General features: G+C 41.2%; 1 protein-coding gene across 2 annotated transcripts; it reads left to right on the top strand.

Moving 5' to 3' along the window:
- Positions 1 to 11,819: 11,819 nt before the first annotated feature.
- LOC133482199 (late histone H2A.2.2-like) lies at positions 11,820 to 13,641 on the top strand. Of its 2 annotated transcripts, XM_061782044.1 has the most exons (3): positions 11,921 to 11,961; positions 12,806 to 12,863; positions 13,128 to 13,641. In XM_061782044.1, the coding sequence occupies exon 3, from the start codon at positions 13,178 to 13,180 to the stop codon at positions 13,592 to 13,594; it is 417 nt and encodes a 138-aa protein (XP_061638028.1). In that variant the 5' UTR covers positions 11,921 to 11,961; positions 12,806 to 12,863; positions 13,128 to 13,177; the 3' UTR covers positions 13,595 to 13,641. The 2 variants fall into 2 exon arrangements, with proteins under 2 accessions (XP_061638027.1, XP_061638028.1); XM_061782043.1 differs by lacking the exon at positions 12,806 to 12,863 and having other exon boundaries at positions 11,820 to 11,961.
- Positions 13,642 to 14,314: the final 673 nt, after the last annotated feature.

Genomic DNA, 14,314 nt, shown 5'->3' with positions numbered 1-14,314 from the left:
GTTTTCTTTTTGGGCTGCTGAATGACGTACACAGTAAAAAAGGTTGGCAGCCAATAACTTAACCCCTTGTCTATTAGACAGAAACCGTCTGCCTTGTAAAGATGTCTGCGCTCCCAAAAAATGCAGAAATTGTCAATGAAACTCACGGATAGTGCCGTACACACTTCTTTGCGCCACTTATTTAATTGACTGAGCCTAGAGAAACGTCCATCTCCAAATCGTACAAGTGGGAGAGGTCCACTAATAAAAACCTCAGCATTAAAACATTGCACTTTTGTTAGATCAATGAAATCTCACTTCAGTACCTCAGATTGCTGCTTGAGAACATCCAGGGCCCATGTGTGTATAATGACAGATTTCACAGTTGGGTGCTGATTAGTGATCTCCAGGATTTCTTTTAGAGATATCAGACACCATGTCATTGGTAAAACACAGTACTTTGGTGTTCTTCTCACTGCAAAAACATTTCACATCCTTGACAGCTCCATCACCAACTATTAATGTTTGGGGTGCCATTTTTTTCTTGTATGATTTAGTTTCAGGCGGCACGGTGAATGACTAGTTAGAGCGTCTGCCTCACAGTTCTGAGGACCGGGGTTCAATCCCCGGCCCCGCTTGTGTGGAGTTTGCATGTTCTCTCCGTGCCTGCGTGGGTTTTCTCCGGGCACTCCGGTTTCCTCCCACATCCCAAAAACATGCATGCGAGGTTAATCGACAACTCTACATTGCCCGTAGGTTTGAATGTGCGTGCGAATGGTTGTTTCTTTGTTTGTTTGTATATGCCCTGCAATTGGCTGGCAACCAGTTCTGGGTGTACCCCGCCTCCTGCCCGATGATAGCTGGGATAGGCTCCAGCACGCCCGCGAGCCTAGTGAGGAGTAGCGGCTCAGAAAATGGATGGATGGATGGATTTCGTTTCATACCTTTCAGGGATGGTGGGGGATGAGCATTCTTGGTTTTGTAAAAATGGCTCAAATCTATTTGTAAGTCTGATGTCAATGTTTTGCATTGACTCACATCCTTTTTTCTCGCCCTTCGCTGTAGCGACTGTCAACGGCCTCTCACTCGGCGTTGAAGCAGCCCGCATTACTGTTTCCACAGTCCGCATCCGTCTTCTTTGTTGAGATAAGTGGCTGTCTGTTAGCATACTTCTGCTCACCATTTTGAGACATCGGGAGAGTGATTTCATTCCCCGACTGTCAATTTACATCCACATACACTTCAATACGGTGGATTTTTGTTTCCAGGATTGACATCCTCTGCAGCAGTCCGCGATAGTCCTCAGTGGAAAAGGGAGGAATCTTGATTGCTGGTCTTGTTGCTAATAGCAGGCTTGTGCTAATTAGCAGGCTCACGTAATGGGGAGAAGGTATCAGAAAATATTGGAATATAGCAACAACTGACTGTATCTACAAAAAAAGTACAGTCCCACAGGTTTAAAAATATCCAGGAGTCGCTGGTTCTATTTTTTTTTAGAAGAAAAACAATCTTATCAGCAAGAAAAAAATGTAAACAGAAGCGAAGCAAGCAGAGCGAGCAAAAACGTATCTGCACTGTACGAGAGCGAGAGAAGTTCAACTCAATTCAGTTTAGAATTTTTGGGGCTATCAAATATTTTTAGAATAGCGTATTTTACAGATTATCCCATCAGTTAATCGAATTATTGGATAAAAATTTATTTTGCATTATTGAACGCAATAAAATGTGCATGTGGGGTGCAGGTAATACTTTTTTTTGTACATTCAGGGTCGCCATTCCCACTTTCTATTCAAAGCCAGTTCTACTGTAGTATGACTTTGAGTTTGTATGGTTTTAAAAGCCAGGGCCTGGCCTGGTGAGTGACATGGGCGTCAGCAAATGAGAATGTAGAGTTGGCTGGCTGTTAACTGGCCAACTCGTGTTGAGTGAATCAGCATGAGTTGTGGCCATCACCAGCTCATGTATGAATATGTTTGTTTATTCAATAAAGTGATTGAAATATGTATGCAGTGGCAGTTTCTGGTATGTGCAACATGTGTGTCTGCATAGGGTGGCATTTGTTAAGTTTAATGGTTTTCTATTGGCATCATGATATGTAAATCGTTGGTGATTGTATGGGGAATGTGCACCGCTTTGTGAAGTGGCGGTAGAAGGGATGCAAGAAAAGATGGTGGGTGGGTGTATGTTTATGTGTGTTGGGGGGGCATTCTTGGGGAATAATGGGAAATGTTATTTATCATAAACATGGAGAGGAAAAGGTCAAAACCTTCAGGTGCACAGTTTTGATCAAATTAGAAAAGAAGAGAAGGCGCAACAAGCAAAGGCTGGAGGTAGGAAGACAGCTTTATTTTTTATAACCGTAATGTTATTTTATTGGGGGAGGGGGTTCCATGTGTGTGTGTTAGTAAACTCTATAATTCATCGCAGCTACATCCACCTCCTGTATGAAAAAAAAGCCACATTCTTTCGCCATTTCCCAAAACCTGCTCTGAGTCAACATCAGGTGTGTGTGTGTGTGTGTGTGTGTGTGTGTGTGTGTGTGCGTGGGTAGAGTGAACACACAGATATGGCCACGTACAGGCCATCTGGGTGCTCACGGCGCACCATCAAATGCTTTTGTGGGAACAATGATTACCATATAGCAGGTGTCCCATCCAGGCGTGTTTTGAAGATGCATGCTAATAATGCATGGAAGCAATTATAGGATACTTATATGAATTAGTATTGTGTTGTGAAAAAGACACCTGTGGATTGTGTTTCTGGGGACAAGCACACGCAAAAAACAGCTTGTATAAACATTCCTTCCATTCCACTTGCTTGCGTGACTTTCAGTATCTTCATTGTGCTTTAAAAATCACGTTTGTTATTGTTTGTGTTCTGCTCTTTGTACGCAATTTAGAATCAATATTTTGAGCAGATTTTTTCAAGTAATTCATTATTTTCTTCTTATATTACTCTCGTCAGCTGGGATGGGGTCCAGTTGAAAAGAGACAGGGTACACCAACCAGTTGGAGGGCACATTTAGACAAACATCCATTCATAGTCACATTCACAACAATGGAGAATTTACATTGTCGTCAATTAACCCAACATGCATGCTTGAATGTGAAGGTGCGTGAATGACAGACTGAAGTCGATGAGAAAATCTGCGCACTTGGGAGAATGTGGCCCAACCCAAATCTATGTTAACCATAGTGTTATTTTGGATTTACATAAAATGACCCTTCCATGTTGCAAGTGAGCCACCGAGAACAAGAGTGGGCTACATCCATTTTTGTCTTCTTTTCTTTTCATTTTGCAGGTGATTTAAAATTTCATGACTGTCGTCAAATCTGTGGATTTTGTCTTTTACATAGCAATGATTACTTCTTCTGGATACTTGTTTTTGCAATTTCTGTGAAAAGAAGTATCCAGAACATACTTGTACATAATACAGTGGTGACTTGAGATACCAGTGCCTTGACTTACGAGAATTGACAAAAGTTAAATACGTATGTAATTTATTTTATACCAATATAATATATGTAAAAACAAATCAAGCCTAAATATTAAATATTGTCATCTTAGGTGACATCTTGAAAGATAATAAATAACATTCAACTACACTAACATGCAGAGGCAATGACACCCAAGCTACACCAGTACTTACTTTCTGAGTCTTATCAATTTCTGAACCATGCTTTCTTGGATGTTGGCCCAGTGTTGCAGTGATGAATTAGGAAAAGTGCTGAGTGCGATAATGGACTGCCCCATACATGACAACATTTCATTTCAACCTTGATTTAGACCAGTATTCATCTCAAATATATTGCTTTTCTCTATTTGCGCACTTAAAAATGAAAAAAAATAATCTGATTTAGCCCACTCTAGCTCTCAGTGGCTCAAATACAAATGAATGCTGTGAAAACTATTTCCGTCCACTTTCATGTCTTCAGTTTGCTGTTTTAGTAGTCTAATGGCCAGTTTCTACTCTGGTGTACATATTTCTTCAACTTCTTGAACCCTTGTTATCTCATAAATGTAACTTAAATGAAGTATTTTTTGGCGGGTTGGAATGTTTTTTTTTTTTTGTTCTGCAAAACACGCATCCAACGAGCGGAACTCATGTCATAACATCCTGAGTGACGGCTTGGGAATTCCTCCTCTCAAAAGAATAGACATTCGGAGGAAAGTCCAGCTGTGAAATAGAGCAATATACGGTGTTTATTAGCGAGCAGAGCGGCTCGGCTTGTCATGTTATGAGGGGAGCGGGATCTTGGAATCAACAATTCTTGAAACATAAACCAGAATCCAGAAGGGTTTTTTTTTTTTTTTTTTTTTTTTTACACGGTGACCCACCTCTGCGGGTGGGGTCCACTTGGGAAGAGAACCATGCCAGCACTGCCACTTCCTCTACATGGCTGTTCTCAAGGAAGAAGGAGGGCTGGGAATGGGAAACTCCCTCGAACACATCACAGACGTGGGAATTCATATTTAAAGACGTGTGTGAGTGTACTGCAGGCATATTATGGTATGAGGTGTGTTTCTTTATAGACCCTGGAAAGTAAATTGACATTTTTTTTCTCTAAATGTATAATACATGTTTGAAGAAAGGACTGAAAATATGTGACAAGACTGAGAAATATGTAGTACTGAACTATGGATATCTAGCATTAAACTGTTTTTTACCTGTTCAGTTTTCCAGACTTTTGGGGGCGTGACTAAATGGGGCCCATTCGGGCCCTTGGGGATAACTTGAGTGCCTTTGTTGGCATCAGCGGTTATCTGCTGCAATTGTGATGTGCAGTTAGCTAGCTAGCTATGCTTACACCCCAAAAATGCATCTTCCCTTTGGATTGTCCGCTGGCGTGACTGCTTTAGAGAGCCTCGTTGTCGACCATGAGTGCATGGTCTTTTCTTGGTGTTTTGCAAGGGTGCTAGTGATGGCAATTAGCAAAAGTGCAATGATAAACATTGAGCATGAAATGGAACTTATGACATTGGAAATGCTTATGCTTCACTGCAGATATGGTGTTCTTTTGGTGACGAGCAGTGTTGAATTTGCTGCACCTTTTGGAATTTTTGGTTCCATTGAACAATAACGCAATAACGCATCTGTATAAAGGATTTTGTCTTAAGTGTCTGGCCAGCAGGTGTCTTCACATGCCTAGTAGTTGTACTTTATTTTACTTTTATTTAGTCTTGTTTTACAGTAGTTACCTTTTCTTTGTATTTGTATGGTACTAAAGAATCTTAAAATGCTACATAAAACATCATCGTCTGTGCAGTCCAAAAAAGACACGGTATTCATTCACTTCGCATTATTTCGTATGGGAAGCGTTTTGAAATTAGAAGACAATCAAGACGATTGTGTTCCACTTTGGATGTTCCACTCTAATGGCTAAAAAGTAAAACGGGAACCAAAGAGGAAGGGGAGAAAAACAGATGGTTTCGAGGAAAGGAGGGGTGGTGGTAGTGTACAGGTGGGATGGAAGGCGGAATGATGGAAAATGTCTTTGTTCTCCATCCTTCTAATGATGTGATGATGTCCTTCTTCTGGTCAAACCCCATATGGAGACGCTCGGTGCCAAATAATAGCTTTTTACTCCTCCCACGCTGGTGTTGAAAAGGGGGTACGGACATATGGTAGCCATCACATCTGACATGGTACCAACGAAGAGGATAAAAGTTTGCAGCAAGAGTGATCAGGAAGTAGACTTGGAATGGAAAAATCTGTCAAAGATTTCTATTCTTGACTCATCCACCATCCAGAAGTTCCAGAAATAGGAAGAACGGGGAGTGCTACTTCCAGAAACAGAGACTTTTTTTTTTTTATGACTTTACCATAGCTGGGGAAGAAAACAACTTACAGGAATGTATTAAGTGTCCTCCACTTACAGCTTGATGGCTATGTCTGAAATACAAAGCTAATTTGAAGAAAGTGACACTGTTTAGACCTTCTGTCTCCCACCATCTGCACTCTGTGTGATTATAAATATTACTCACTTATAATTACTCAAAGCTGTGGACGCCTTGATTGTCTCCTTATTAAGTGCAAATTACAAGAAGGGCCAGACGTACCAGACACCACTTCGTGCGCCGACGTGTCACCCTCAGCGTCGTTGTCATGACGAGTGGTACTGCAGATGATAAATGGACAGTTGTCAGATAAATTAAACGAACAGCTACCAATAAGTGCATTTCTACAGAGGAAGCTCCTGGGAGCAGAAACATAGATGTACACAACATTGTGGCGGGATCACGTTAGAGTACAAAGTACAAATACTTTGTTACTGTACTTAAGTGCATTGTTTCAGGTAGTTGTACAGTGGACCCGTGCATATTTGTAGTTCGGCATTTGCAACTTCTCCTAGGGCTGCAATTAACAATTTCTTTTAATAATCGTATAAATTGTTGATTATTTATTCGATTCATCAAAGAATTGGATAAAAAAATATATATATTTGTAAAATTGTTGTCTTTATTAAAAAACAGGACACTATTTTAAATTGACGGTGCAGAAAATGCTCATATATTTATAGATTATGATCCAGGTAGTGATTTAGTCTGTAGCATGTCAGAAAATGTCAAAAATAATCAGTTTTCTTTCATGGAGGACCACCGAAATCTATATATATTTGCTGTTGAGAGGCTGAAATTTCCAATTTTAATATGGATAATTTGAAGTTATACAATGTATCTCAAGGATTGATCAATTATCAAAATAGTTGACAATTCATTTGGCAGTAGACACAGAGAAGTATGATATTACCCATCCATGGCCATGTTTCCGAAAATTGTCTAACCAAATAAAACACATAAAAATGAGGTGTATTTTTACAGTTGTCATTATTAGCAATATCGATTTTTTTCGCTACTCAGTTCATAACATGAGCAAAGCTATGGGCACATATTGTTTTGTTTGCATAAATGTTGGTAGTACATTTCAGTCTGTACTTTAATACTTTTACTTAAGTACAGGAGTTTAATCTGGATTTCTACCGTTACCAATCTTTTCTTTTGTGCTTCTACTCAAGTACAGAGTGTGAGCCCTTTTGCCACCTGTTTTTTTCTGATGGAAAAGGTAGGTGTCAATTTGCGGGAGGCATTCATTTCTGTTGATATGTACCTTGTAAATACAGTGGTACTCTGAGATACGAGATTAATTTGTTCCTTGACAACGCTTGTAACTCAAAACAAATCGCAAATCATCTTTCCCTATTGATATTAATGAACATGCCATTAATCCATTCCAGACTGCCCCAAATTTTTTTAGATGTTTTCAACGAGAAAGAAAACATACAGTAGTGACATTTGAGATGAAAAAAAAATATTTTTAAACCGTTTTTGTCACACTTTTTCCTTCAATGCACATTGTGCTGCTCATTCTGGTGTGTGTACCTTGGCCACCTGGCGGCAGTATAAGAAAATCATACAGCTATACTGTACTGTACTTGAGACTCAGCTCCTCTCTCGGCTTCTCAGTAAGGCAGTCGTATTCGTCGTTCTTCGCAGAGGATAAAGTGTCTACTGTACAACTGTATTACATAGTCTGTCTACGTGTTACTACACCATTTGTGTTCCAGTATCCGTTGCTTAAAGTGTAACAACACTGCCACATAGATGTTAATTGTTAGTACATGTGCCTCTGAAGTTTCCCATTGTACTTTAGGATTCAACTAGCGGAGGCTATGTGGTTGTTTTAAATACACAACATGTAATTCTCTTTGTTTTATTTTTAGTTTGATAGTAACCTTCAGCTGAGCCCCTCCTTGAGCCGTCACCTTATCGTGGTGGAGGGGTTTGTGTGTCCCCATGATCCTAGGAGCTAGGTTGTCTGGCAAACTGGTCCTAGGTGAGTTACCAGACAAAGCACGGCTCAAAGAGCCCTTATGATGACGACAACCAATGGACTCAGGTTTCCCTTGCCCGGACGTGGGTCACCGTGGTCCCCCTCTGGAGCCAGGTCTGGAGGTGGGGCTTGAAGGCGAGCGCCTGGTGGCTGGGCCAGCACCCATGGGTTTGGTGGCCTCAGTGTTGCATCTCTGCTTTTTGCAGATGATGTGGTTCTGTTGGCTTCATCAAGCTGTGACCTCCAACTCTCACTGGAGCAGTTCTCAGCTGAGTGTGAAGCGGCTGGGATGAGAATCAGCACTTCCAAATCTGAGACCATGGCCCTCAGTCACAAAAGGGTGGCGTGCCCTCTCCAGGTCGGGGATGAGATCCTGCCCCAAGTGGAGGGGTTCAAGTATCTTGGGGTCTTGTTCACGAGTGAGGGAAGAATGGAACGGGAGATCGACAGGCGGATCGGTGCAGCGTCTGCAGTGATGCGGACTTTGTATTGGTCCGTTGTGGTAAAGAAGGAGCTAAGCCGAAAGGCGAATCTCTCAATTTACCGGTCGATCTTCGTTCCTACCCTCACCTATGGTCACGAGGTGTGAGTCGTGACTGAAAGAACGAGATCCAGGATACAAGCGGCCGAAATGAGTTTCCTCCGCAGGGTGTCCGGGCTCTCCCTTAGAGATAGGGTGAGAAGCTCGGTCATCCGGGAGGATCTCAGAGTAGAGTCGCTGCTCCTCCACATCGAGAGGAGATGCCTCCCTGGTGAGGAGACGCCTCCCTGGTGAGGTGTTCCAGGCACGTCCCACCGGGAGGAGACCCCGGGGACGACCCAGGACACGCTGGAGAGACTCCGTCCTTCGGCTGGCCTGGGAACGCCTCGGGATCCCCCCGGAAGAGCTGGATGAAGTGGCTGGGGAAGTCTGGGGAACAGATTTAACGCTATCATCATTTACTGTCATTTTAGTTTAACCAGTTGTAACTATAAAATTAGGTAACATAATTAAGCAAAAAAACAAAAGATGAAAATAATCCATTTCGAGACGTTAAACATCGAATGACCCCAAAGATAGTAGGGTAGTTGATTAAAAGCAGCCATGTGACAGCTTCCAAGGCGTATCCTTGCTTCCTTGCATCCAATCTGTCCAAGGACACCCTACTGGGGAAGGTCCCCGCTTAATTTGTCTTCTGGATACTCCGTGACTGGCCCTTCGCCATCTTTTTAAATTAATACGCACAGTCCAAATGTCTCTTTGTGTTCTCGGTGTCTCATTGTCACGCTCATGGGCGGAGGGCAAAGCTGGCTACCATTGTTGCATTGTAGCAGGAGGAAGGAATATGCTCAACCTGACTAGATGAGTCTTTTTAGTGAGGTAAAAAATTATGATTATTCAAATCCAACGTGACTATTACTATAATGTCTCATAAAACAGTCCTATAGATTGCAAAGTAAATCTGCATTTATTTATTTATTTATTTCGTTATATCAAAACCAAATTTATTTATACATCTATGTATACAACTTTGAATAACGGTGGTCGTCACACGCGGTGCAACCACATCTGGACTCACCACCGTCCTCACAGATTGAGTGCTGAGCGCACTACCGCTTGGCTAAAAACTCCGGACTGCAACAGCATCTCACTGTGCGTGCATCACTTTAAACAAAATACTGTAAATTAAATATTTTTCTCCCTCCCTGGTTTGCTTGTTGAAAATGATTGTGATGTACTGTATCAATAACGCTTTAAATCTATCAAAAGAACCAGAAAATATATTGGTTGATACCTCGATCACATGTTGGAAATTTTGTCATTCAGCTCCATGTTAGAAAAAAAAATTGTGCAAAAAATCTTGAAAACGGAACAGCTGGAGTTGTGCATTCAGAAGTTTAGAGAAGGTCACATTAAGTTCACCTGTGAAAACTATAGTGTTTTAGGTTCATTCTGAAATTTCACCGGGAAGCCCAAAATCCTTAAGTTTATGTGAGCAGCGGGGACGATTCTATGATCAGAGGTTTAGGGTTGCTGGGATTCATTTTAAGGGTGACGCTTGCGGGTCATCATTGCCCCGTGACCGTCTTGCCTCACCCCCACCAGTCTCCCTAATTTTAATGCACGACACCACACACGATACCAGTACAGGGATAATGGTTGCCAGTCGGGGACGTGGTAACCATCGTATTCACATCACATTACTCTTTGCTAGACTTGGGGGGGATTGAACGTGGGAGAGGAATGTGCTACCCATTCCTCTCTCTTTGGGACTGGTTGAGGCGCTTCGGTTGGGCTAGGGGACCGCCCTGGGTCCTGGGGAGTGGGTGGCCTCCCCCTGGCTGGGTCCCCTCGCTCGCTTGGCCCTTGTGGGTGAAGGGGACCGGGCCTACCCTTCCTCAAATTGCCAGCTCATCAACTCCATATATACACCAATTGACTAAGATGCATGTGATATGCTTGTCGTTCACTAATAAATTCCATAGACACGTTATAGGCTTGAATTGCTTGTGCTGGGACCACTAATAATAACACAGGTTATATTAAGATATCAACTCACAGGTTCTTACAGGTGTTTAGACCCTATAAAAAGCATCCCACCACACCACTCATCAGTAGCACTGCTCGTTTCATCCTGTCTTGTCCTGTCCTGTCTTGCCCTTTTCTGTCCTCTCTCATCTTGTCCTATTGGTTAGCTTCTCCCCATCCCCAATCCACAAATGTCTGTCCCCTAAAGCCCTTTTCTGTACGGCTGCATTTTCAATTACCATCAGAATAATTAAAAGTAAAATTAAAAAATAAGCATAGGGAGTATTTCAAACTCTACTGTTGCACAGCAAAACTTTTCCAGCACAAAAGGCATATAGATCCACCATTCTGCATGGCCATGCAGCTGAACTGGACAGGTTAAATAAAATAAAATAAAATAAAATAAATTAAATTCCTGTGTGTTAGTGGTTTAGGCAAAGACTGATAACAACCACAACAGAATTTTTTTTTTTAATCGTTCATCAATCCAGAAAGGGTGTGATACATTATGTGAAGCAAAACTAGACAAATTCAAGCAGTAGACTAATTAGTACTAAATGCATCCCATTGCACCCTAAACTCCAGGAGGCCTCACATCCATATATAAAGCAAAAACCCTTATGCAGTGCCAATTCTGGACACAACCAGTACTTAAGACTGGGTTGCAGTGATTGCTGTGTTGGGCTAAGAACATTCAGTCAACCTTTCACCAGTGCAGAAAAGTGCTCCTCCCATCCCCAAACTAGACAAACCCTCAGGACAAACAAGCCAAGTAGCTACTGAGACTCCAAGGAACCGCCGGGGGCCAAGAAACCTGTCCCAATCTCTCTTTTTCTCGCTCTCTCTCTCTCTCCACATAAAACAGTGTTGTTAACAAGCCTGTCAAAGTTGAATGAATAAAAAATAGCCAAGTATATAAAATAAGACTTCAAAATCATGAAGAATAAAGCCCACCTTCCAGCAGTAGGATGCTGTGGTTGTGTCCGCTGAAGGTACTGAAAACGCCCTGCTCAACTTTCACCCGTCAATCAAACACATTTGTTCATACAGTACCAATATGTGCGCAATTGTCTGTAGACAGCTGCAGGCTGAATAATGTGTGCCACTGTGTTGAATAAACAGTTAATTTTACCTTAACTTTCTATTATGTGGGGACGCACACACAACTCCACTGAGCAAGGCACCGAATTATTAGATGACCCCGGCGTGGTCTAGCGAGCTCACTAGTTTGTTACCTTGTGGACTCGCGAACGTAATAAAAATGTCTCTGTTGTGTGGCTCTACACATGCAAACAGATTTAATGTATTTAGAAACAAACCACAAAAATGACTTTACAGTGTCTTTAAAATGAACATCCACTTTATGTTTGGCAAATGAAGCAAAAAAAATAAATAAATAAATAAATATATATATATATATATATATATATATATATATATATATATATGTATATATACAGTACTCAGTAGACTGCATTGTTTGGATGAAACGTTTGAGAAGTCATGCAAATCGTTTCTGCGGCAGTTCTCTTGATTGGCAATGAGAGTGAGCCAGGTGTCATCAATCAACACGCTCTGTCATAAAAGAAGCTTGCTGAGGGCCAACACAGTACTCCTGTCTTAGTTTGGGGCCACCGAGAAGGTATGTAGCATTAGAAGATTGACCAACAATTGTATTAACTTTGGTGGTGACTCTTAAGATTGTGTGGTGGTGTTTTTTTGTTTTTTTTGTTTTTTTGTGTGTGCCATTTTTAGTCTGTCTAGGTAAGGCTTGGGAACCCTTTTTTTTTTTTTTTTTTTTTTTTTTTTTTTTTTTTTTTTTTTTTTTTTTTTGTTTTTACTATCGGGGGGGCATATCAATGAAGGGGGGAAAAAAGCAACAAATGTTTACTATTATTAAGTATATTACAATGTGTATACTAGCAGTTGTAGGATGCTTGGTTTCTTCCAAACAATTCCTTTTAAGGTGTCAACTGTCCATGTCATTGTGTAATATGTGAAAGCTTTCTGGTTGGCACAATTTTTCAAAACTAGTCATAACTATGATTAAGCAAATGAAGGGCAATTATGTGAAATTATGCAGTGAATTGCAATGTATTAGTTTATTGGGGTGGGGGGTAGAAACGTTAAACTGCACATTGAAATTACAGACGTCGGTGGGGGAGGGCAGTGGATCGTCTGGGCCGTCCTGGGTGGCTGCCCTTGTCGCTCGTCAAAAACCACCGTCTCTTAATTTTAGACCCTTCTAGAAATGTGTTCGTGATTTCACAATTTTATAAGCATTAACTATGTGGCTTGTGATTTTTTTTTTTTTTTTTTTTTTTTTTTTTTTTTTTTTTAAACAAGTTTGATACTCCTGATCCCAGGTTTTGTTTATACACTACTAACAAAGATGGATTTTCAGGATTAACCTAAAATGCACTAGAATCTTGACTGGTGAACTTATTTGACCTTGTCTAAAGTTTACTTTTTGCACAACTTGATAGCTAATGCTGCTCAATGGACAATTCCTTCTGAGAAACTCCTGTTAGAAGCTTTACAAAGGTGAGGATTTGTTATGCGTTGGGCTCATGTCAAAATGTGGAATTGGAGTATTTAAATAAAACATTTTAATTGAAATGGGAAATCTACTAAGCCATTCATGGATCAAACTGTTGTAAAGCTTAAGCAACTCCTTGTTAGAGAATAGTAAGTTGTGCAAAAATAACTGAAACATTAAGTAGTTGAATGATACATAATGAGATTTTACCTGGAAGCTGTAACTCCATTTGTGAGCTGTGTATGGGCTTTTTTTGTTTTTTCCCCTAGTACTGATTTGTCACTCTGCCATTTGGAGAAAAGCACCGTACTGTTCCAAGATGTCTGGCCGAGGAAAGACGGCTGCCTCAAAGTCCAAAACTACAGTTTCCAGGTCTGTGCGAGCGGGCATCACCTTCCCAGTTGGCCGCATCCACAGGCTGCTGAGGAAGGGCAACTATGGCAAACGTGTGGGCAATGGAGCTGCAGTCTACCTCTCCGCCATCTTGGAGTACCTCTGTGCTGAGATCCTGGAGCTCGCGGGCAACGCCAGCCACGACAACAAGAAGCGCCGCATCACCCCTCGCCATATTCTGCTGGCGGTGAAGAACGATGAGGAGCTCAACATGGTACTGGCTGGTGTCACCATTTCAGATGGCGGTGTGATCCCCAATATCCAAGCGGTGCTTCTTCCCAAAAAGACCAAGGCCCCAAGAGAGGACACCACTACTAAAGATGTTCAGTCACAAGAATTTTAACTGAAATTTGTACAGTTTATTTTAATACAATAAAGACATTTTCTAGATTTGCAGTGTTTCTCAAATCTTGTCTAAACTATACAAAATGGCATCTATAACAAGGTTGCTGTACTAGACACCCTGAGGACAGTTTGCTGCCTGTGATAGCCTAATGTGCCAAGGATATCACAGGCAGCAAACTGTCATTAAATGGGGATTTTTATTTTTTTTAACCTGGATTGTGATCTCTCTCCAGTCTTGCAGCAAAGAAGTTATTAGGGTGAGAGTGGTGACCTATCCCTGCTCTCTGGCGATTTAAAAAGAAATGCACTTCCTTGAAGCTAAAACATATTATTCAGAAAGGGTGTAATACACTGTGAAACAAGACAAAGATGGGTAGGAAAAAAATGCAAGAATTAAAGTAGAGGCCTAATTTGTACTACATTAATCACCTTCCAACCCTAAAACATGGGAGTCATCACATCCATAGAGCAGGTGTGGCTGAAAAAAAAACTTGTGCAGTGCTGATTCTGGGCCTGACCAGTACTGAAGATTGGGTTGCAGTAGTGTTGGACTGAAAACATTCTGTTAACCTTTCAGCAGTACAGAAAGGTGCTAGGCAAACCCTCAGGACAGCAAGGATAAGTGTTTTCCAAGAAAAACTGGAGTTGGTTTGCCCCTTTTTTTTTTTTTTTTTTAAATGTATATATAAATAAAATAATGAAACTGATTTGTGTATAG

This window comes from Phyllopteryx taeniolatus, chromosome 8, assembly GCF_024500385.1.
Source record: "Phyllopteryx taeniolatus isolate TA_2022b chromosome 8, UOR_Ptae_1.2, whole genome shotgun sequence".
Lineage (NCBI taxonomy): Eukaryota > Metazoa > Chordata > Actinopteri > Syngnathiformes > Syngnathidae > Phyllopteryx > Phyllopteryx taeniolatus.
The sequence above is the reverse complement of the archived record's forward strand: the minus strand, read 5'-3'. Positions and strand labels throughout refer to the sequence as shown.

Bases quoted from the DNA above. Each gene is read 5' to 3' on its own strand.
- LOC133482199 (XM_061782043.1), top strand. From the start codon at position 13,178: ATGTCTGGCCGAGGAAAGACGGCTGCCTCAAAGTCCAAAACTACAGTT.